This window comes from Perca flavescens, chromosome 12 (assembly GCF_004354835.1).
Source record: "Perca flavescens isolate YP-PL-M2 chromosome 12, PFLA_1.0, whole genome shotgun sequence".
Lineage (NCBI taxonomy): Eukaryota > Metazoa > Chordata > Actinopteri > Perciformes > Percidae > Perca > Perca flavescens.
Genome location: NC_041342.1, coordinates 23,099,927 through 23,124,398, shown reverse-complemented (window position 1 = coordinate 23,124,398; position 24,472 = coordinate 23,099,927). Strand labels below are relative to the sequence as shown.

General features: G+C 41.4%; 1 protein-coding gene across 3 annotated transcripts in view; it reads right to left on the bottom strand.

Moving 5' to 3' along the window:
- Window positions 1–24,472, bottom strand: part of LOC114565061 (low-density lipoprotein receptor-related protein 8) — a 76,903-nt gene that overhangs the window by 12,177 nt on the left and 40,254 nt on the right. For all 3 annotated transcript variants that reach the window (XM_028592879.1, XM_028592880.1, XM_028592881.1), the window contains 7 exons: window positions 19,626–20,015; window positions 15,642–15,764; window positions 13,351–13,473; window positions 6,122–6,241; window positions 5,393–5,518; window positions 1,803–1,974; window positions 416–643 (listed from right to left, as the gene is read on the bottom strand). In XM_028592879.1, coding sequence (XP_028448680.1) covers window positions 416–643; window positions 1,803–1,974; window positions 5,393–5,518; window positions 6,122–6,241; window positions 13,351–13,473; window positions 15,642–15,764; window positions 19,626–20,015 — 1,282 coding nt within the window. The remainder of the gene's footprint in view (window positions 1–415; window positions 644–1,802; window positions 1,975–5,392; window positions 5,519–6,121; window positions 6,242–13,350; window positions 13,474–15,641; window positions 15,765–19,625; window positions 20,016–24,472) is intronic.

Here is a 24,472-nt window from a genome sequence, read left to right as displayed (position 1 = left end):
TTTCCTGGGTCCCGGGCTGAAATCACTTAACAAATCTTTATCTGGGGTCATGGAACATCATCTTCAATAAAAAACTATATCAGTATAGTGTGTGTCAGCATATTCAAAGAGATATGAAGCAGAGGAGGGGGACCCATATAAACTCAGCCTGACACTATTTTTTGCTGACATACTGTAAATTGTTATGTAAATTCATAGCATACAGTTGAGTAATTAGCATTCATTAGAAATTGTATAGGTCAGTGGATGCTAGCATTATAATGACCAATAGAGATAACTGTTTAACGACCGTAATTATTGATCCTGTCATTTGTATCTTCAATATTGGGTTTATTACATAATGTGGCAAATGCTTGGTTTCAAGGCATTTCGTGTTCCTGAACAAGGATCACACATCCCATCCTCCAGTCCTTACCCGTGGTGGGGATCCAGCGCTATGGCCCGGGGTTCACTTAGGTCCGTGTTAATGAGGACGCGTCTCTTGGTGGCGTCCACTGAGGCCACAGAGATGGATTTGTCGCCGGAGTCGGTCCAGTACAGGTTGTGTTGGAGCCAGTCCAGAGCCAGACCCACAGGGGTCTGCAGGAGAGATTCCAGCAGCGGCACCTGCTGAGAGGGGTCACTGGCCTCATGGATGAAGGCACTGCAGAGGAAGGGGGAGGGTGGTAAGGGGAGAGAAGGAGCAGGGAGTATTTCGAGGGGAGGACAATATGTAAGTCATTCTCTACAGCAAGCTAGCCATTAGTGCAAAATCAATGTGTAGTGGATGTTGACTGCCTGGTGGGGCGCAATTTTTTGTGATAATTAGTTTTATACTAGTCATTCCATTAAGCATTTTCAAACTTTTACCAAAAAGTAGTTGACTGTAACTATAAGTGAATGAATGAAGGAATGATGCTATCATTAAATGGCTTTTATGTTTGTCTAAAGCAAAAAAAAAGTCTTTTTGGCACATGAATTGGATAAAATGGTGAGCTGACATAAAGTGGATACATGAGCACATACAGGCATTGGCAGGACAAGTGAATAGCCAATTGATAGTTTATCACCACTCTCCGATCTCCACTCTGGTGTAAAGCAACTGCAGAGTGGAGAATGGGACCGGTATACAAGCTGTTGCCTTGGGCCATGCGCTAAGCAAGTTCATCCGGGGGTTGGCATCCTTCTTAGGTGGACCACTTATTAGAATAGACAAGGCCTAAGGGCTGCCCTGCTCGCTAATGATTTGGCCCCGGCAGAGGTGTGAGGTGAGGGTCAGGCAGCTGTGCTCCCGAACAAGAATTTCAATCTTACTTTCCCCAGAGATCTTTTATCTTTAACATCCATTTTATGAAAAGAATGCTGCTCCAATTAGAATACACTCTGGGGACAAAATGTAGTTGGGGTAACAATAGAAAGCCATCAACTCAGTTGATTCAATTTCAAAAACGTCAAAAGACTGAACAAGGAGATGCTCAGTAAATCAAATACAGGAACATGTCAGGGTGCAACAATATAATATTTGTCATATCAAGTATCTGTAATGTCACATTTAGATTGTTTAGTTTAAAATCAGAAGTATAACATTCTTGGTAACTTTAAAAATAGTATAAAAAAGTACACGTTAAAGATTATGAACACTTACGGTTAGTCAAAATGTTTGAAGCATGCTGCAATGTAAGACATGACATAACTGGCCTCAAGGAAACACACATGCGTTTCGGTGAGAAACAGTAGATGTAAACATAACTTTGCTTACAAATAAACTTCAAATCTAAATTCAAAAATGTAAAATCATCTTTTTTTTCCAAATTCAAGATCACCTGTAGATTTTCCGGTGAAAGCGATCGCACCAGAAGACACGGTTGTTGGCCACGTCCAGATCCAGAGCCACAGCGTTCTTCTGGGTGGACACCACCTGGCTGTAGTCCCTCTTCACCAGGTCGATGCGGCGGATCTCATGCCGGTTGGTGAACAGCAAGTAAGGGCTCTTCCCTGCACACAAAGCAAAGGATATTTAATGCCCTGTTTTTGTAAAAATGGGACAACATTTGCAAATGCCTGTGTGAACTTGCCTTAGTATGGATGAGTTAGCCAGCTATATTTTACAATCACAGTCACAGGCCATAGCAATTTAGAAAAGGGGTTGTAACAGGATGAATACATTAGTAAGAGGAATATTTTATTAGTAAGTGGAGTTATAATGGCTAGTCAAATCAGCTTTGATAATTTGGTAAAGGGCCAGAAGAGGGGTCCAAGCCATTATCTCCTATTAGAAAACTTCTCTTGTCTAGGAGCTCTATGCACAGCACCCCTTATAGGATTCAAATTTAGCAAGCTACTATAGTGTAATACATTTTTTTTAACCTTTAGCCGAATTAACCACTAAAGACATTCTGAGCAAACATGGTCTGGATTTAGATTGGATTAGAAATAAGAAGTAATGGCTGTACCTGCATGTGTGTCAATAATATAACCCAAAACATACAGCATTATTCTGCTGAAAATGAAGGACATAAAAAAAGAAGATCCCTATAAGCCTGAGAGATTGTTTTTTTCAGCACAGCATGGAAATGTTTGTGTGCTGGATAAGACGGTTGACCATGATGGGAAATGCTGTGTGTCAGGAGATGATGTAGACATTGCTCTACAGTAATAACACTGCGGTGAAGCCTCAGTGTCAAAAAACATTGCGGCTTAAAGTGCTGCTGCATATTTGTAGCCCCAAAGTCGATACTCTAAATGTCATTTTTTTAAACCGATAACACAAAAAAGCTTGTGTAATACAGCTCAATATCCTCCTCTATCAAGAGTGCGGGGATAATAATCCTTCATTAAAAAATGCTGAATGGTTGTATTGATCAGTGTGTCTGCATGCATCATTAAGTTGTACACACTTTATTATTTTCTCCTGCAAATATAGATCAGTAGTACCTTAGCAATCGGCAGAACCTCTTTAAACAGCAAGCTGTCAACTTTCACACAGATGGTAGAACTAAATAGATACGCACACGCACACACACACACACACACACACACACACACACACACACACACACACACACACACACACACACACACACACACACACACACACACCCCATGTGATCACTTGCGATTAGATTTTACATTTCCCACTCCCCTTTGATTTATCAGTAGGGAAACTGTGACTGCTACTAGCTACAACAAGATGTCTGGGTTAGGGTTAGGATTTAGGATTTATCCTAAAGGGGGACATGAGCTATATAATAGTTTAACCTCCTGGTGGCACTAGAGGAGGAAGTTAGGGCATCAACAAAAGGCTTTATGATTCATCTTCAAAAGAAAGCATGGATGTCTGTACAAAAAGTCATTGCAATCCATCCCTTTGTCACTAAAAACTAAAACTGTGGCGCTAGAGGAAAAGTCAGCGGATCACTAAAGGCGTGTAGCTTCATCCTCTGGAGACCAAACATGCCTGTGTACATTATTTACAGACGTTGAAGAGATATTTTTCAGTCTGCACCAAAGCGGTAGACTGACCGACAACATTGCCATAGAGAGACACACAATAGATAGTTTATGTGTCTTCAGGTCAGGTATAGACTGTGTTTGGTAGCTTTGTCATGCTACAGTATTAGCACACATAGGTATTAGCACTGAGCATCTACACCACAGTGTGCCCTTGTTTCATTTTGTATGCACTTGCACCTATTTTTAGAGCTGTCCACTTGTGATTAGGTCACTCAGGATGCATTTTAATTAGCCCCAAATCTGAACAGGGGGCGTAGAGGAATATATTATCATGCATTCATGTTTATTTCCTTATAATTCTGGCAGGAAAACGCCAAATGGGTAATAGCTGCCTGCAGGGAAGGTTTTATCACTTTTAGCTGGCAACCACAGCCCACCTTTGTCTTGTAACATCTATATTAGGCCTATCTATTTCTGACTTTGCATAGTAATAGGATGACAGCTGCAGCCAGTTATCTCCAGAGGCAGATATGCTATTCTCTCATTAATGGCTCCCTCGCCTCAGTTTCCCTTTTGACAGTCTGTGTCATAGCCTCATTGTAGTATCGTACCCCTGCACATCCCCTCTTCCTTCCTTTTCCTTCCTCTCAAGCACAAAGTCTGAATGATGACAGTGCTGGTCAGATTAAGTGGCCCCCAAAACTGGCCATTACAGTGACAACATTTCCAACCCCTCTAAATGGGAAAAGGGTCCCCTGCTGGTTTAATGGGCTGTCACAGCAGCAGTAGGTTTCATTGCTGCAAAACCAAGCAGTGGAACTGCTGCATTCGCTGTGATTCTGCTTCCGCTGCTTTTGACACACAGCCAGACACAGTTCTCTCCTGGCCATGATGAACTGATACCAAACACACTGGGCAGTCATGCACAGAGAAATACACAAGTGCAGACAGAGGCAGGGGGGCAGATAAAATCCAAACACATATCCAGTGTGTACAAATGCAAACGCACACATGGGAGTGCTGAGCTTTGATATCAGCTCAGCTTAATTGAGGGAAATGAAATCACAGCATTTGACAGCCACAGGGACTAAATCACCACAATTCATTTGACTCACTGTTTCCTGCCAATTAAATAATGAACATTTTTGGGGAAATGAAGTGAAAACATAAACTGGCCTCTCTGTGTACGCCTCTTGCTAATAGCTTTTGGCCATGGTTAGAGGTCAAAGAAATTGAATTGGCCACTTAGCAGTTTACTTCTCCACTAGTCCGACAACTGTCAACACACCTAACCAGTTTCCATTTGATGTAATTAGCCTCCACAGTGACTCAGCCAGGTACCTCTGAAGAGTTACTATACCTAATTATAAGTGTTCAGCATGGTTGCACACATCAGTCCGTCACTCATGAAACTGTCTAATGTGACAGGACACTGGAGGACAGATTTGGCCTGGGAGAAACTGAGTGGTTGCCTAAGTGATGCTTGCTTTTAAAAAAAATATAATTTAGCAATTATGTCATATACACAAGCAAGTGCAGAACAAGGATAAGAACCTAATAGAAGAAAGATGCGATTATGACATGAGGAGGGTTTTGATACTGTGGCACAAAAGCTGAGAGTGAAGTGTTGCACTAATGAGGCAGCGCAATATCTGAGAGAAAGTCTTGTTATTAACACTACAACACATTTGTGCGCTTTGTGAATTAGGAGGAAAATGTATCTTTACAACAGCAACTATGTAAGTTATAAACTGCATAAATAATAAAGGAACAAAATAATATATTCACCCTATTTTGCAGGAACAAGAAGTATAATCACAACACATTCAGAATCTCAGGCATCCTTTCGGATCCATGTCTAGATTTTGACTAATCGCTTATTCTCATTTTCAGCCTCAAAATAGGAAATCCCACAGTCCCAGACACCTTGCATTGTTGATAATTGAGCATTGCGACTCACCTTCTGCCTTGCAGGTCTTAGTAACAGGGTCCATCTCATAGCCTTCATAGCATTCACATTTAAAATCTCCCTTGTAGTTGATGCAGATCTGGCTACAAGCATCAGGGTTCTCACACTCATCAATGTCTGCAGGGAGAAGAGGGATATGAGGTTATCAATCGACTGAAAAACAGAGAGAGATAGACCCAGTCAGACAGAGTCAGACAGTGACTAAATTACCCTTGAGTGCTGCACTATATAAGAATGGCAACTTAATTTCCAAAATGTTAATATAGCAATACATTTTTGAGAATAAACAGATGGATGGGTGAGTTATAATGCATATTATATATAACTGAAAGTGCTGGAGAAACACACAGACATGTTGTCATTCAGTTAATGGGAGAAAAGAAGAGACAGGGAGACAGGGAGACAGGGCGTGTCCCTGTTGACTTCCAGCAGATCTTAGGCTTTTTCCTTGGGTGTGATGTGGAAACAGTGTTAAAAGGATGGGGAAGGGTGTGAAGGACAGAGTATATATGTGTGTATTAGAGAGATAGTATGACTGTGCTAGTTTCCCTGTCAGAGTGACAGGCTGGGCACATTATACAAAGACAGACAGAGAGCTGAGAGCTGCCCAAAGCAATACAACACACGTACACGCTGACAATCAAAGTAGCTTGGTCAGCAGCCGACCTGCCACTCATGTTTTTATATATCTGCCTGTCTATCTAAAGTTTCTTTATTTACCACCACAAGTCTTTTTGTCCAGTAGCTGGTAGCCAGCGGGGCACTGGCACTCAAAGCCAATTGGTCGGTCCATGCAGACATGGGAGCAGCCACCGTTGTTGATCATACACTCATTCAGCCCTGGGAGACAAAGAAAACAAGCTAGTGGTCAAATGCAGCCAATCACAGAAGAGGTAGAGACATTATGTTCACCCAATTGGTCATTTAAAAAAGTCAAAATCAGATTTAGCCTCATTGACTGTAAAATATTTTTGAAAAGGGGGTAAGTGCAGTGGAATGGCTTATGATATTTGATAAAGGTGTATAAATATGGGTGGCACATAGGTGTGGAAAATGGATATATTCATAATCTTCATTTTATCTGGTCTCTTGTACTCAGCTCTTTTCCATCCCTTCTGAATCCTTATCAGATGTTGTCAAAAGTGAAAAGGGGAATCAAAGAGTCACAACATCACACACGGTAAGCTCTTCTGCAGGGATATGAAATATGTGTGCAGAGAGGATTAATGCTGTGAACTGGGATTCTGAGATGTCCCATAAGGATCTAGCACAGGAGTGAGAGAGGACATTGAAATTAAACAGCGTGCCTGTTTAATTTTGAGGCAGAGTGATCTAAAAGCATCAAGAGAATGAAAGAAGATGTAAAAACACAACCACTCTCATTTTAAACTAGGTCAAAGCAGCTGGCACAAGGTTGGCACACAAAAAAGAAAGCAGAGGTAGTTAGATTTGATTGTGCTGCATACAATGGCTTTATGAATTACTTGATAGCAAGGACGGCTCAAAAGTCACTGAATGAAATTTGAAGGTCCGATTTTTTTATTTCCTCCTCCAGTTTATTCAATACAGCTAAGAATCAAGTATTAACTGCGTATGCAAGCTGTTACATATAGTAATATTTTTCTAGAATTTCACTGTGGCAATTACTTTTTTACAAGAGAGCCATTGAATCATGTGTGAAGCTCAGCACACATTTGGTGTTTGGTTAAAAAAGAAAAAACAACCTATTGTTTGAATGACTCACAAAACGGAAGCCAACTGAGAAAGATCACCAGAAAAAGAATATATCTCCAACATTTCATTTAACAGCATGCAGGCTTTGCTTTTCACACAAACAATTAAGCATGGCTGCACAATAAACTACTGACAACTGGAAAGGGGTGATAAAGAGACAAATGGATTAAACTGCAAGAGAAACCTCACTCCTCAATACGAGAGTATTTAATTCTGTCAACAGCATCCTGCCCAATCTAGTGTAACACATTTGTCAATGGCCAGGGAGCTTCATATCACCTGTCTCTGAAAGCAGGGATAGTATACTGTATACAGTATGTGTGTTAGTTAGTAAAAATGTAAGCTTTATTAACCTTTAAATATTATGACTTGAGTTTTAACACTACATAAACACTTCCGTTGTTATCTTTCTTAAAATGCCGCTAATATATTTTTATAGGAGTAAATATATTCTTATGTTTTACATTTTTGAAAGCTACATTGTGTAAGAATTTCTCCCATCTAGCGGTGAAATTGTATATGACAACCACCTGAATATTACTTTCTAGCCCTTCCTCCTACGGTGGGCGAACCCGAAATTAGCTCTCGCCATCGTTTCCATCATTGAGCTGTTCTAGCCACTCTAATATTAACTTTGGTCTTGTTGCTTTTCCTGTCGCGTTGTCGTTTTAATTCTCTTTTTCGCTTCCCTGGCGAGTAATCTCCCCCTGGCATTCGTCATGGTGCCAATAGGTGTAAGAGGCAAGGCAGCTTTATTTATATAGCACATTTCAGCAACAGGGCAATTCAAAGTGTTTAACATAAAACATGAAAGAGCAGTTAGAAAACAATTAAAAACAATTTAAAAGACAAGAATACATTTTACAGTGCAGTATAAGAATTTAAAGAACTGAGAGATACAGTGGGGGAAATAAGTATTTGACCCCTTGCTGATTTTGCAGGTTTGCCCACTTACAAAGAATGCAAAAATCTACAATTTTAATCATATGTACATTCTAACAGTGAAAGACAGAATCCCAAAGAAAATTCCAGAAAATCACATCATATGAATTTATTAAAATTGATAACCATCTGATGAGGAAAAACAAGTATTTGACCCCCTGGACAAACAGCAAGTATTCTGGCTCCTACAAGCCAGTTAGTCTTTCTTTAAGACACAGCCCCAATCCGAACCAATTATCTACATCAAATACACCTGCCTCACCTCGTTACCTGTATAAAAGACACCTGTCAACACCCAAACAACCAGCATCCAACATCACCACCATGGGCAAGACCAAAGAGCTTTCTACGGACATCAGGGACAAGATTGTTGATCTGCACAAGGCTGGGATGGGCTACAAGAGAATCGGAAAGCAACTTGGAGAGAAAAGATCAACTGTCGGTGCAGTTATCAGGAAATGGAAGAAGCACCACACCACCGCCAACCTCCCTCGGTCTGGGCCTCCACACAAGATCTTGCCTCGTGGGGTGTCCCTGATCATGCGAACGGTGAGGAATCATCCCAAAACCACAAGGGGGGAACTGATGTTAATATTTTGTAGAAAAGCCATTATTGGCCAGCACAGATGTCAAACGGTTTTTATAGTTGGTGACAAGGTTTGTGCACATTTCGGCAGGGATGTTGGCCCACTCCTCCCTGCAGACAGCCTCCAAATCATTCAGGTTCCGAGGTTGTCGCCTGGCAACTCGAATTTTAAGCTCCCTCCAAAGATTTTCAATAGGATTCAGGTCTGGAGACTGGCTAGGCCACTCCAGAACCTTGATGTGCTTCTTCTTCAGCCACTCTTTTGTTGCTTTGGCGGTGTGCTTAGGGTCGCTAAATCGTGCTGAAACACCCATCCTCGACCCATCTTCAGCTCTCTCACTGAGGGAAGGAGATGTCGGTCCAGAATTCCACGATACATGGCCCCGTCCATCCTCCCCTCAATACGATAGAGCTGTCCCGTCCCCTTGGCTGAAAAGCACCCCCAAAGCATGATGTTGCCACCACCATGCTTGACGGTGGGGATGGTGTTCTTTGGGTTGTACTCGGTGTTCTTTGCCCTCCAAACATGACGAGTTGAGTTGAGGCCAAAAAGTTCTATTTTGGTCTCATCTGACCACATCACCTTCTTCCAGGCCTCTTCTGAGTCGTCCAGGTGGTGAATGGCGAACTTCATGCGGGCCTGTACATGTTTCTTCTTGAGCAGGGGGACCTTGCGTGCGCTGCAGGATTTCAATCCATGACGGCGTAGTGTGTTACCAACCGTTTCTTTTGTAACTGTGGTCCCAGCTGCCTTCAGTTGATTCATCAGTTCCCCCCTTGTGGTTTTGGGATGATTCCTCACTGTTCGCATGATCAGGGACACCCCACGAGGCAAGATCTTGTGTGGAGGCCCAGACCGAGGGAGGTTGGCGGTGGTGTGGTGCTTCTTCCATTTCCTGATAACTGCACCGACAGTTGATCTTTTCTCTCCAAGTTGCTTTCCGATTCTCTTGTAGCCCATCCCAGCCTTGTGCAGATCAACAATCTTGTCCCTGATGTCCGTAGAAAGCTCTTTGGTCTTGCCCATGGTGGTGATGTTGGATGCTGATGGTTTGGGTGTTGACAGGTGTCTTTTATACAGGTAACGAGGTGAGGCAGGTGTATTTGATGTAGATAATTGGTTCGGATTGGGGCTGTGTCTTAAAGAAAGACTAACTGGCTTGTAGGAGCCAGAATACTTGCTGTTTGTCCAGGGGGTCAAATACTTGTTTTTCCTCATCAGATGGTTATCAATTTTAATAAATTCATATGATGTGATTTTCTGGAATTTTCTTTGGGATTCTGTCTTTCACTGTTAGAATGTACATATGATTAAAATTGTAGATTTTTGCATTCTTTGTAAGTGGGCAAACCTGCAAAATCAGCAAGGGGTCAAATACTTATTTCCCCCACTGTAAATACGCGAATAAAGAGCAGTTAAAACAGTTAAACATATAAAAGCAGATAAAATAGGTTAACTAAAGAAAGGACCAATATGTCAGACATTTAAAGCAGTTCGGTCAATATTTCTGGTTCATCTCACCAACAATGGGTCCTGATGCTTCACATGGAGGTTTCATTCCTCATAGTTACAGAAGCTTTAGTATTTTTCTTTTTGAAAGAAAGAGGGTGAAATGCGGAGGTATGTCCCTCTTTGGCTAATGTATTTTAAAGATGGACGCCACGTGGCTGCCGTCATTCGACCGACACGCTCGTATGTATTCTGAATGATTCTGAATGGCAGATTCTACACTTACGAGAATACTTTGATTATTTGGTGGAAGTAATTACACATGAATGAGCACATATTTGTGAAATAAAGGGATTTTTGCTAAGAATCAACTAAAAAAATTACACAATGGAGCTTTAAGGGAATATTTTTCTTTAGACATGAAGCTAAACAACTTTGTTTTATTTTACAAATTATGTGTATGCAGTTCCGCTAGCTTTAATTCCTCTTTACGTTCTGGAATTTTTCCGCACTTTAGTGTCGATATTTTTTTTTTTATGTATATGTGATGTTAAAGGAATAGCAAATAGTTCATCATTTTGGGAAATACACATATTTGCTTTCTTGCAGAGAGTAGGCTGGTTGCCTGGCAACCTCATGGCAATTATAAAACTCCAGGAAGTTACCTAATCCCCTGCAACATTTCGTTTTTACACTTGCATTTTAGATATAACAAAGATACAATGTGTTACTTAGTGAGCTTTAGAGATACTGGTAGGTGGATGTTGTTACCTTTGGTAAGAAGCCAGGCTAGCGGTTTCCCCATTTTCAGTATTTGTGCTAAGCTAAGCTAACCGGCTGCTGGGTCCAGCTTTATATGCTGTTTATGTTGTTAAACACTGCACAGGCACAAAGAGCATTTGTGCAAAAGACCCTGTGCATGCTTGGTTTTTCTACAGTCTCAGGGAAGTTATTCTGATGCCATTTCCTGTGCCTTGCAATAAAATGTTTCAAGGTCTGTCCTGATAAGTGCGGCCCTCATTTAATATACAAGAGAATTTTTTTTGGACAGCTACACCACATTATTCTTTATTTATTCTAACAAAAGTAAAGAAAGATAAAGTTGACTCTCTAGAGATTGACTGAGGGTTACTTTTGTGGGGAAATTTTCCTCTCTGCTTTGTGTAAGTGCCAGCAGACTTTGAGCACTGCAACTGCCAGCATTAAATTCCCATCTCTAATTCAGCTGGATGGGTGACAGAAGCCTGTCACTCACAGAAGCTTCAGCTAACTCCCTTCATGTCAGCTCAGAATTAACTGCAGACAGAAGAAAGACCAAGATGTGGCTGTATTTGAGGACTGTTTCTTTGAGTCGGGCTGGGTGGCTAACAAAGACGCCGGAGTAGACGCCGTGTGACAACATCAACACCTTTTTGTAGACCACTTCCAAGGACAGCCATGATTTAGAGGACACTCTCCCATGGGCAAACAAACATGCCGTCTCTCCTTCTCTACTCCACCTCCATCTCTCTCTCTCTCTCACCATGGTAACCCATTATGTACTAGCTATTTAGCCATTCCTCTCAGTGAAAGCTGGAAGTGATGGTGCAGTGTTAAGAAATGAATGGTATGCCCAGTAATGAGTCAGTACTGTGGTAATATGCCATTATTTCTAATGAGATGGGATTTATTTCCCCCTGATGTAAGGCTGATGCGGCAAATGCAATCACACCGAATAACTAGGTAGGTAAGTGTGTTTCAGTGCAGCGGGGAGTATTATCGTCTCCGTGTGTTTAGTTTTTTTGTGTCTGTGTTTTGGTTTGGGGAACATCTTGCATGTTAACGGTTGAGCGAGCAGAGCGATGAGCTAGGTGTGTGTGGACAAGCTTTTAATGAGCTGAGAACAAGACCTGAGTTGAAGGAGAGAGGGAGGGGGGTATGAGGAGAGAGAGGGAAGAAGACGAGGAAGACGAGGGACAAAGGGAGGAGAATTACCCTCTGGAATACCCATTTTGGTCTTGTAATTTCCATCCCTGGCAGAGGTCAGTCTACTCTGCCTTCTGTCACTTTTCCTTCTCAACTTTATGTTCCTTGGAGATGTCATGTCCATTTCTATGAGAGTATGTGTCTGCTTCTTACTCTCTCATATCAGAAACTTTCTTACTAAGTGCGGTGGAATTTCCGGAAATGCCATGTTGTGGTATGGTGAGACAAAGGGAAAGCTTTGACAGCATCAGGTCATTCATAGGTCACAGGTCAGGGGAGGACAATATTTGGCCAGTCTCTAAAAACCAAACCTGTTCATGTATAACTATGTTGGTCTCTCTACAGATTCAGGGAATCTAGTCAGCTGTATAATAAGGGAATGTTTTGTCTCAGGACTGTCTCCGTTTGGAGGTAGGAGGGCCAGCCACACTTTAGTGTACTTCCCAGAGAGAGAGAGAGAGAGAGAGAGAGAGAGAGAGAGAGAGAGAGAGAGGTTGAATTAGGCTTCAGCATCTTTGTTTATGGCGCCTGCAATAGCTTAGTTTACCTTAAAAGTTCAGCTAAACGTAATGCCTCCAGCACGAGTTTAAATACACCTTCAGGAAGACAGGAACTTCAGAGAGTTGGGACGGCACTGCACGATAACACATTGTGGTTAAACTGTACTGCCTGCCTAATTGCCTCCTCAAATGAGTGTTTATTAAATGCTTCTGTGTAAGTCATCAAAATCAACTGAACATTCTTCATGTACGTGAAATAATTTGTTGAGTTTTTCCTTAAGACTAAGCTCTTCAGCACAAAGTCATAAACACAAGTTTTTGTTTCTTTAACTAAGGCATCACTTTCATTTACTCATGGTAAAATAGGTTAAGAGATGAAGGTATATGGAGACAGGTAGAGAGATGGAGAAGAAAGAGGTTATCGCAGAGCAGAAGAAGCCTTTTTTCTACCATTGGATGGTAATTAGTACACACAGCCTCTAGTTCTGATCAACGGACGCTAATGCTAATTTGAATGCGCCTCCGAAGCCTTTGAAATGGAAGGTAATAGGAGGGAGGTAGCTGCATTTTGTTATGGCAAACACGATTACGCTGCTACATTAATTGCTTGAATCCATTTACAATAGTCTGCATATACTCATTGCACGGGGCTGAGCCAAAAGCTCTGCCAATCTCCTTCATTTCATACCACTCATCAAGGGGTAAGAGAGAGCGTTTCTTAACAGCTGACACAAGGTTACAACCTACCTGTGTGCACAATAAGTTCTCTTACCACATTCCTTCTTGGGCTCATCTGATCGGTCCTTGCAGTCCTTGACAGAGTCACACACCTTGGAGCTATCAATGCACTCTCCATTCTTACACAGAAACTTCAGGGGTCCCTCACATTTGGTGGCTGCGACAGAAAAGCAGAAGATAGATCAGCATCTACACTATAAACTTCACAGACATTTATTTGCATAAGCTATTGCAAATTGATTCAGAACTTCATGCATCAAAAAGTGTATGATATCATATTGAATATCTCCAGGGGTTCACGAAATTACTGAAGGCTCGCATGTAGCAAGTGGCAGCAAAAAATACTCCTCACTCCTCCACTCATCCTACATAAAACGTGTACTTTAATTTTGTCCAGTTTCACAGTGCTCTGGCTTTATATCCTGTAATGTTATTTTGCAGTATGCTGGTAAATTATGCATTATAGTCAGAAGAGGGAGAAGTAATTACATCAGCTTAAAATAGCACTGGGCTGGATCCATAGGCCTTCTTTTGACATATTTCTGGACAACGCGGGTCAACAAAGCCATTGGAACGAATTTTAGTGCAACACCATCAAGGGTAGAATGGCTTAGAAAGGAGCTATCTCTATATCCAGACAGGCTCCTTTCATTTGGTAGTATGCACTCACATTTTGAAAGTAAAAAAAAAAAAATTAGTTCTTTTGTTTAAATTTGCACCTCCTCTCGTCTGCCAATCAAAACAATGTCTGCAACCAGCTGACCACGCCAAGGCTGGTGACCATGTCATCGGACAAGAATGCCTTTCAGTGCAGGAAATTCAACGATATATATTTCTTTTAACCAGCGGTGAAAATGCTCAAAATAACCAAAATGCTCAATGAGAAACCCGAGTAAACATCTACTAGTAAGTTAATGTAACCGCACTCAGGGCTAGATTTACTAACACTAGCACAGTTTGCGCTGCGTCTGTTTATGCGAGTTCAGTAATAGCGCACGCTATGCTTCCACATTTTGCGTAGTATTTATCAACCCTGACACCCATCAGGTAATCAGCGTCTTTCTCCGCCCACTATCCCGTAAATTGTGCTGTAGCGAAGCGGTACTTGTGCTATGATATGGCTGAGTGCAGACTGCAATATTCCCACTGCTGATGCTATGACTGTTTGAAATGATCCTGCTGCCAATATTTGTAATGTAGCGAGGAGTTTAACAACTGCTGGAATGGAATGTGAACGCTGAGTGGGAGATTGAATGTCATCTTTGATTTCTTCCAGTAACTCTAATATTGCATGGCTGCTTGATCTGTAACGCTAAATGATGTTGTGTTCACTGACAAAGTGTGATTCTTGTGTTACAAATATTTTCAGCCTCGCCTATGTCTTCGTCTTGCTCAAATTAGCTGTTGCCATTTCACCAGCGGCATAAAGGTCTACGAGGAAACTCGATTGCGGCTAGTTTAGACCTGCTTTTAAGAGGCGGAGAATTTCCCCCGCAGAAAAGAGACGCGCTCTTACTGACAGTCTTTGTAAATACCACGGAATATATAATTAGGTGCACTTTGCGCTTATCCTCCCACCTTTTTGGGTGGAACTCCCACTTTCCCCACGACCCTCCCACGAACGCATATTGAAAGCGCAACTTGTCTCTTCTCGCTCATGTGGCAGACAATCTTCGGTTTTACCCAAGTGCGCCCTGTTTGTAAATAGCTCGCATCGGTTACGTCCGTCTTTGCGACAATTTTACTTTATTGAAACATAAGTTTAGCTGCTCTGTAAACAGATACACCTGTTTTTCTTCTGTTTCATTTCTGACAAAGTAGCTAATCAAGGAGTGTTTGCTGTAGTATTACAATAAACTGCACAAAACAACCAGTAACCACGGCTATCACCAAATCTATCAGAACTGAAATCTTAAGGATTGCAACTTTAGATTTAATTACTATGTATCCATTTTCATGACTTTTTGCAGAGTCAGACAGTCGGCTATGTTATTTTTGCCTTAAATTCTCTTTATTTCTACCACAAATACAGCTGAGAGGCTTTGGTCAACCATATTACACAGATCACACAGGTCCTGTAGCCACAAAGTTATCAGTCATTATAAACTCCCTCCTGTTTTAAAGCATTTCACAAAGGCAGAAGTGTGCAAAAAGCAGAGACACACTGAACCAAATATATACTGTATATACTAGAGACAGAACAACAAATAGGAAGACAGATTCAAACAGACACAGGCAAAAAAAATCAGAAGACAGGTAAACAGACAGAGAGGAGGACAGATTCTGGCAGCAGGACATGCAGACAGCAATGACAGATGTACCCACCATTGACACAGCCAGATTCATCGCTGCGGTCAGGACAGTCATGGACCTTGTTACACTGCTTGGTGCCGTGGATGCAGGAACCATCACCGCACTGGAACTCATCGGGACGGCACGTCAACAGGGCTGTAAGAGGCACACACACACACACACACACACACACACACACACACACACACACACACACACACACACACACACACACACACACACACACACACACACACACACACACACACACACACACACGAAATTGGACTTGTAAATCCCCTTTAAATCCCATCAAGAGGTACACAACATCCTAGGGTTGAAACCAACCCAAGACCTTTTCTTGCATATAACTTTAATCAGTTTTTCACAATTATCTCTACTTTAACCAGTCTAACAAAGGCAAGACATGCCCAACAACCTATTTTTTTTAAATCCTTTTGTAGAAGCATGCATAAAATCAAGAACGCAGTGCAATAACTGTACTGTACTATCCATTCACAGCCTGTGTTACTGTAGGTGCAGCCTAGGACAGAGACAGTCAACCTGAGGGCATGTGATGAATGATTTTCAATATAGTAACGCAGGAGGCTGCATGAAGCCACACCACATTTCATTAATATCCCAAGCACAGACAAGCTTTTCATCAACGAGGCCCGGTGTGCTCATATAACTCCTTTCTAAACCACACTAAAAAGCAATATACAGTATATGACTGAGGGGGATATGATTTAGTGTTATTACAAGATGAGCAGAACATAGGGAATGAAATGGAGACAGGGCCACTGTAACCTGGACACATGTGTGCACGTGCACATGCACATACAAACACATGACACTAGGAGCATACTCTTTATACAGTGTACAGTGTTTCCCTGTATCTGGGAGATCAATCTATTGATCTGATTGAACTTACAGACACAAGCACACACGCCTTATATTAAATGTCTGAAATATTTTGATGAATCCCAATAGTATCTGTCTTCAGCCGAAGAGTTTGCAGAACACTCTATTTATATGGCAAATTAATCCTCACATAGACATTAAGCATGTGAACATAGCAAATGAATTGGAGGTAAATGGTAGTAATCTCTGGACAAATACGAGGTTGGTCCTCTACCCACCTCCAGGCTGCTCTATAAATGCAGCTATCCAGTTGGCTAACAAAACATCAATCTCTTGTAAGTGCTGCTTATATGACACCACAGAGTGGGAGAGGTGGGTTTGATGTGTGCACCGCACATCTTGATAATGAATAGTGGGACTATCTGGGCTTCACACTCTGGCTTAGTGAGACAAGAGCTTCAGGGCTCCCCCATCCATGACCAGCTAATAGGAAAACCTGCTTTATCACGAGGCCCCATCTTCACACACATTCTTTAGCAGACACATTTAGAAAAAAAGAAAAAAAAAACTATTCCAACTACCAGCAGAGTGGAAATGTGCTATATATTGTTTGTGAGATTTTTTTCCACTCTCCAATCTCAAAGCAAACAGATCATCTTAACCGAAGGTCCACATCAGGATAATGTAAAATAACAGTTCAGTGTAATTATTTCTGAATTTGTTATTATTATTTTTCTTTGGTCTGAAGCTAGGCCTATCTTTGAACAAGACAAATATAATAAATGTAAAACGACTTGATACTACGGTTTAAAATATTCATAGCGGTAATACAGTAAATGCATAATAAAAGAAAGACAAACAACTTAAACACTAACTCAACATAATTTGACTGAAATTTGAACAAAACTGCCCATTCTAAACAACAACAGAGAGTTGCGTGTGTACCCATGGTGCTACGAGCAGCCTCGAGCTGGAGAGATGTGCTGGGTTACAGAATGCACTATACTATATAAAAAGTACTTTCTCTTTGAAATTAGTATACAAGATTTTGTATATTTGTAAAATAACAAAGATGCAATTTGTGGGCCATCTGAATTCAATCAAACTGCTGCTTTGGAAACCTCTGCCAATTAAAGTTCACAAAGAGAAAGCAACATTGGGCCTCATTCACCAAACGTTCTTACGAAGAAATGTGTTCTTAAACCCTTCTTACGCACTTTTTAACGAATATTCTGGCATTCACTGTTTTCTTAACTTGGATTTGTTCTTAGCTAAGAACAAAATCTACGAACACTGAAAAGCACTCTTACGCACATTTGAGTGATGACAATTTGCTCCAAATGATTGCTTACTGCATTTTATTTAATTCTACAGTCGTTTACAATGATAGTATTGTACTGTAATGTATTTCTGATCATTTGTTGATAAAAAAATCATATTGTAGCGAGCTACGTGGAAGAAGTTGAAGAGCCAGAGATATAGAACTGTGGAAGCTTATTCAACCGCTACACATACGCGACACATAGAGGTCATTAACCTAACCCAGTGTTTCAGTCATGGTAACAAATGTAACAAAGGTAATGTATATAAACATGAGCACATTATCAGGACTAAAACCTAGGTAACGTAAATGCATAACAAAAACACTAACAGAACATCATTTACCCACTTAAACTAAACAACACTAATAACCTATTCCCATGATGCTTTGCACTGCCGTGCAGAACAGTCAACACAATGGCATCCTGTCGGCCGTTACAATATTATTCAAAAAAGACACTAACACTGCAATTTACATCAGCAATTAAACTGATTAAATCCTGCGTTATTTGGTGATTGATCGCTATTTATAGGGCCGAAATGCAGTGGTAGAATGTAACAAAGTACAAATTCTTCGTAACTGTACTTAAGTACATTTTTCACGTATTTGTACTTTACTTAAGTAGACTCAATAGTGCATAGCATACTTTTGACTTTTACTTTGTTACATTTTGCAGCAATTATCTATACTTTCTACTCCACTACATTTCTACAATGTTCCGTTACATTTTCTGATCAGTTTCCCCCCCCCCCTCCAAAACGTCTTCCTGACCGTCACACGTTTGTCTCACCAGTGAAGTTTGGTTGCCGTAGATACTGTATATATGGGGCACCGCTGATCCAAGCCGGCTCCGGTGCTCCAGAGCCGGGCGCAGCGCCGCTGACCCTCGGTAATACAGCCCCGGTAAAAGTGAAAATGAAAACGTTTTTTTTTTTTTATTATTCCCGTTTTTAAATCAAAGTTGCCATCTATTTCTCTCCACAGCGTCGTTTACTCCTCCGCCAAGCTGTGTAAGACGCGTTCATATCTTATTTATTTGGCTGGACCTCTTCACATCTCCCCATTTGCGCTGCTTCACACTTTATTTGCTTACTTGCATGGTTAAAGAAAATGAAATACATCCATGAATAAAACCAACCGCATTCCGATTCTAACAACATATTTCCGTTTCATGGTTAGGATAGGAACTTTTCTTAAAAGCCAGGCCTTGTTTGTGGTTGTGGACACCTTCTACTTTTACTAAAGTAAATATATCTCTGGTTATTTGTACTTTTATTTAAGTAATGAGATTCAGTACTTCCTCCACCGCGGCTCCGACAAGCTCCGACAACCTGTCTCCCAGGAGGTGCACAGGAAGTCTCATGTCCTTATATGGGATTGTTTGGGGCGTTTTCTTATGCTAATTAGGAACAACTGGCACGCGCTTTCAGTTACGAAGACGTGGGATTCATCAATCCTAAGAACACAGGTGCGAACAAATCTGCTGTTTAAGAACACGTCAAGAACAAGCATTTTAAGTATGCATAATGACCTTTTTGAGTATATATTTTCAGTGAGACTGGAATTAGAATTAGCATGTAGTATGGAATTAGAACACAGCTAGAACTTCTTCATGGTTACCGTTCACTACTGTCCTGAAACTTTACCTCAACCCAGTTACATATTCCATTTGTACAGACACTCTTTCAGACAGAGAGGACAACCTTTCAAATACAGTATGAATAGAGGGATAGTTCTGATACAGTAGAGAACATATACGCTCAAGAGCAAGACTACAGTATGAGGGGAGGAAAGCAAGGAGATGTAAAGAAAAGACAGAAAGAGAAACTCACGGCAGTCAGACTCATCAGACTTGTCCTTGCAGTCTGGATCTCCATCACATTTCCAGGTTAGCCGCACACACTCCCCGTTTGCGCAGCGAAACTCGCCAGCAGTGCAGTTTGTTCGGCGGTTAAGCAGATACGGGACCCCGTCGCCGCCGCAGCGCTCTGGCCCCTCATCCGAACTGTCGGAGCAGTCGGGGTCTCCGTCGCAGCTCCACATGAGCGGCACACACTCCGAGGTGTTACAGCGGAGATGGTTGGGCCCGCAGGTCAGAGGGGAGGTACACTTGAGCTCATCGCTGCCGTCTCCACAGTCGTCGTCACCGTCGCACACGTGGACGATGGCCAAGCACTTGCGGTTGGCACACATGAACTCACCGCTGGGGCAGGCTTTGGCATCTAAGGAACGAGCAGAAAAGGAACAAAACTCAGAAAGGAGTTTGAAGATGAACGAGGGCCTGTCTGTCTCAGTGTACTGACATTGACTCAGGGAAGGTGAAACATTTATTTTGGGTTTAAAGTTTTGGTGCTATCTTATCTCCGTCAATTGCTGAAAAGTAGAATTTAATTCATATTCAAAAAGACCAGCCTTAAAATCAGGGTTTCAGGTTTTGCTGGCATTGCATGAAATAAACACCTTAACATTGGCTACAGATGTAGGTAGAAGAGAGAAACCAGAGGTGAGGAATATATTGACTCAATTTAGCTCCAAATATAGGTACACGGTGAGCGTAATAGAGTTTCTCAGGTAGGCTGAAAGTCAAAATGGCAATCATAACTGGGGAAAAGACAGAACGAGTGCTGGACAGGAGCAGGGGGATAATGGTGGTTATCACAAGTAAGTAAGTAAGTAAGTAAGTAAGTAAGTAAGTAAAATGTATTTATAAAGCACTTTTCACAGATAAAATCACAAAGTGCTGTACAAAAGAATAGGTAAAACAAACAATATAAAATGTTCAGAGACAACAGAGTCTGCCAGACGCATGGACAGGGGCAGGGCGTTCCACAGTCTGGGAGCAACAGACTGAAAAGACAGGTCCCCTTGGGTCTTATACCGAGTCTTAGGGACTACAAGAAGATGGTAAGAGACTTTCTCTCCTGCGGAGTGAAAGATAGAGCTCTCTCTGCCATCAGCCGGTCCTTCTCCTCTCTCGTGACCAATCTCTATCATGGTCGGCTACTTCCTCCTCTCTCAAAAGATCTCTCTCTTTCTAGTGTGTTTGTTTTATCTTGTCTTCTACCTGTCTCATCTTTCTCTCGTCTATGACCAACAAGGAGACACTGCAGGGTTTCCCGCAGCACTTTGCAGCTAAGGCTTAACTACGTGGGTTAACTAACTTAACTACGTTGTCGTCGTCAAAAAATGTATACACCGTGTTACTCTGTCCTGTTTTCTCCCTTTCATTCCAAACCACAGTTGACAACCTGCAGGTGGAGGCGGTGGAGACAGGCTCGGACATAAACGCCATGGGCTGCTGTAGACTTGTCTCGCAAGCGGTTTCAGCAAAGTGGCTGCATGTGTCCGACAATGCACAGAACATTAACCGGTACAAGCCTACAGATATAATTTATTACTTATATATTATTATTTAAATTTAATATTTTGTGTTTAATAAATAATTGTTAAATGTAGTACAGAGTCTGTAGTCTATCGCACAAACAAGCTCAATTGTTTTACACAGGACCCATAGACATGCAGTTGTTGTGGAGAGATGTAGAGAAATGGGGCTAGCAATGGTCAGGCACCCTGAGTAGTAAGAGGTAATAAGTGGCTTGCTCAAGTGGCACTTAAGCAGTGCATAACAAATGTATAAATTGTAAAAATTATGCCTGTTACATCATACCCACAGCCCTTGCACAAGACCTAGGGCAATGTAAAGGGCACAGGAAAAACACAATACCTACAAACAAAATGTCCATTTAAGTAATATAAGAAATACGAGAGACATGAGAGAAATGAGAGACATCAACATTTAACCATCAGTTACAAATAATGATAAGCTATGATAGACTATCAACTAAAGAAAAGTAACGCACAGCAAGGGGTGTAGTGAAGCGCTGATCAATGAAAGTAGACTTGAAAGAAGTAAAGGGTGCTAAACCTTTTTCCTACTCTTAAGATAAAACACTATAAATTAAATTACATGGTAGAGTGGAAAATCATATGCATTTCCACATGTGGAATGAACATCAGATGCAAGATAGTGTCCTAATTACTATCCTATGTAATTATACGATATGGTAAAGTATCTATTTTCTCAGTGTTTAATTAAATCACTGGTAGCAAATGGTACGAAAAAACAAGTGTCAACATACAGTTCAGTGAAAGGGTTTATATTCATTAATATTAAACAAGCTCCATCTGATGTGTTTTATAACTAGTGTCAATGGTATGCCTCTGCCCTCACTCCATACTAATGTGGCACTAAATAATTAAGGAGATTCAACAGACATGTACATCGTTACACAGGGGGCAGACCATTAGTAATGTACATGAGTGGACTTTGTTTCCCAGTGGGGGCACGGAATAGTCTTGAAAGTGAATTTAAAGACTATGGAGCAACTTTGAGCCCATATACTGCCTGCGTGTATTGTTGTACAAGTCAGTGTCTTTTAAATGAGAAATAAATCACAGAGGGACCAAGTTTTTTTTCTTCTTCATCTATTTACATAATTTGTTATGGCTGCTTGAATAAAAGCAGGAAAATACTATAGATACTAAACACTGAATGGGTGTTTATACTATATATATGCATACATTGCATGTACCGTATGTACTCTAGTATACAGTACACACATAGTAATAAGACATACTGTATTCTGTATTTGTGGCCCTTAATTTTATTTCTCAGGTTATTTTTACTGTTTATTACCAAAAAGAGTTCACTTCTATTTTAAATGATCTCCTGACAGGGTGGCTACTTTACCTCAATTCTTTATGTAATCAAGGCAAACACAACTTTGTTTGCTAGCTATAATGAATAATAAATAATTGAACGGGAAATACAGAATAATGTCAACTAATAAAAACTCCATAAAAATGCTAAATTCACTGAGAGCTTTACACTGGTCACCATATATTGCCCCTTGCTTGATAACTTGGGTGGGAGAACCTTTTCTATGACTACCACAGTGGTAGTCAGAAGCTGGCAGCGTAACACACTTTATTTTTTCTGGTGGCTTTGATGATGGGAGATTGTTGCCAGCAGCAACCAGTGGCTCAGATGAAAAGGCAAGAGATGACTGGTCGTTCCACTCACATTAGCATTACAGCTGGGGTGTGCATGTGTGTGTGTGTGTGTGTGTGTGTGTGTAATCAGGATGCACAAAGGAAAGACAGGATATTATATAATATGTAATATAGGTTTTGTGTAGGAGGAGAGGAGGAGGAAGACGTGAGATGAAAAGAAAGACATCCAGGTTGTGTGTAAGCATTCCAAAACAGAGTCATGTATCTTTTATCTCCACACGCATAAATACCTCTGAGGATATCAGTCACTGTCTGTGCAGCTTAACTTCCTCTCAGCTCTCTCATAGATATTCACAGACAGATATTCATAGATATTCACACATATTCACTTTAGATTTAACTAAAGAGACAGTTCAGACCTGCCCACTCTGGTCAGAGAGCCGAGGTCCACTACAGTCACAGCCACTGCAGCAAGGCCACTGGAACACGCAACATCCACCAAAGAAAAGCCTAGAAAGGTAGAAACGCACACACTCGCACACTGCCTGCCAGTTCAGACTGGTCACCGTGCCACATCAGGGAAATAGCTCAGTGGCTGACCTTTGCGATGCCACACAAACATTTACAGAGGAAACAGCTGTAATAGAGAAGTGACAACTCTCTTGTCTACATTAACTGGGCCAATGGGGGAGACGTGGAATGGGGGCTGGGACGAGACAAAACGCCCACCGTTGTGGATTTCGATTAGCATAATGAATTTAGGGAGATTTTTGTTGTCGGTGGAAGCACTTTCGTCCTGTAAAACGCTCCTGTGTGAAAGCTTCAACGGTGGGGATGCACAGTATCTGCCAGTTTGATTTCACTACAGCGAGGGGGAGACAGCTGTGAGTAGTGCAGGAAGTAATTGTTTGCCTCATACTATCCAAGCAGCGTTGAATATGAATAATGACAACTTGCAAAAATACAAACCACAGCGAGATATTATATGCACACGCCAGGCAGGCAACTTAACCTGACACTGAGTGTAAATGCAAACACACATGAAAAAACACAAACCCAGAGCGGCTCCTGTGCTGCGCTGTAGATCCCAGCAGACAGGTGAGCTCAGGAGAGAAGCCTGGAGAGTGAGTGCACAATAATCTCTACCGCTGCGGGTCGAGGACAGTTCAACTTTCTTGCAGAGCCTATTTAGAACTGCTGCTTAATGTAATGTTGATCAAGGAAAGCTTACTCTGGTGAGGGCTAGATTGTACTTAATACATAATTCAACATGTGGATGACTCAATTAGCAGGATGCTCCTGCAAGTCTCCAAGTCTGCGGGGGGCTATAGACTCTGTAAATTTCTACTAATAACAGAGCGCGCTGGGGCCAACTGTTCCAGCTCAGTCAGTTTTGGGAGTGCAGCCTCTCTACTCATTTTTGGGTAAACACAAGTGAAAGTGTAAAGTGTGTTTTGCTCACCATGAGCAGGATTAAGCTTGAGCATGCTGACCAAAGCATGAGTATGAGAGATGCCAAAAAGCAGGCTCATATTGAGGGTGCCTTCACAACTCAGTGATAGGGTGCTCTTCCAATCCAATCAGATGTTTTTGCCTATTTGGTTAGTTAGTGTAAGCTGGTGTGAGCACTGCCATTCAAACTCTGGTGTGAAACAATCAAGTTTCC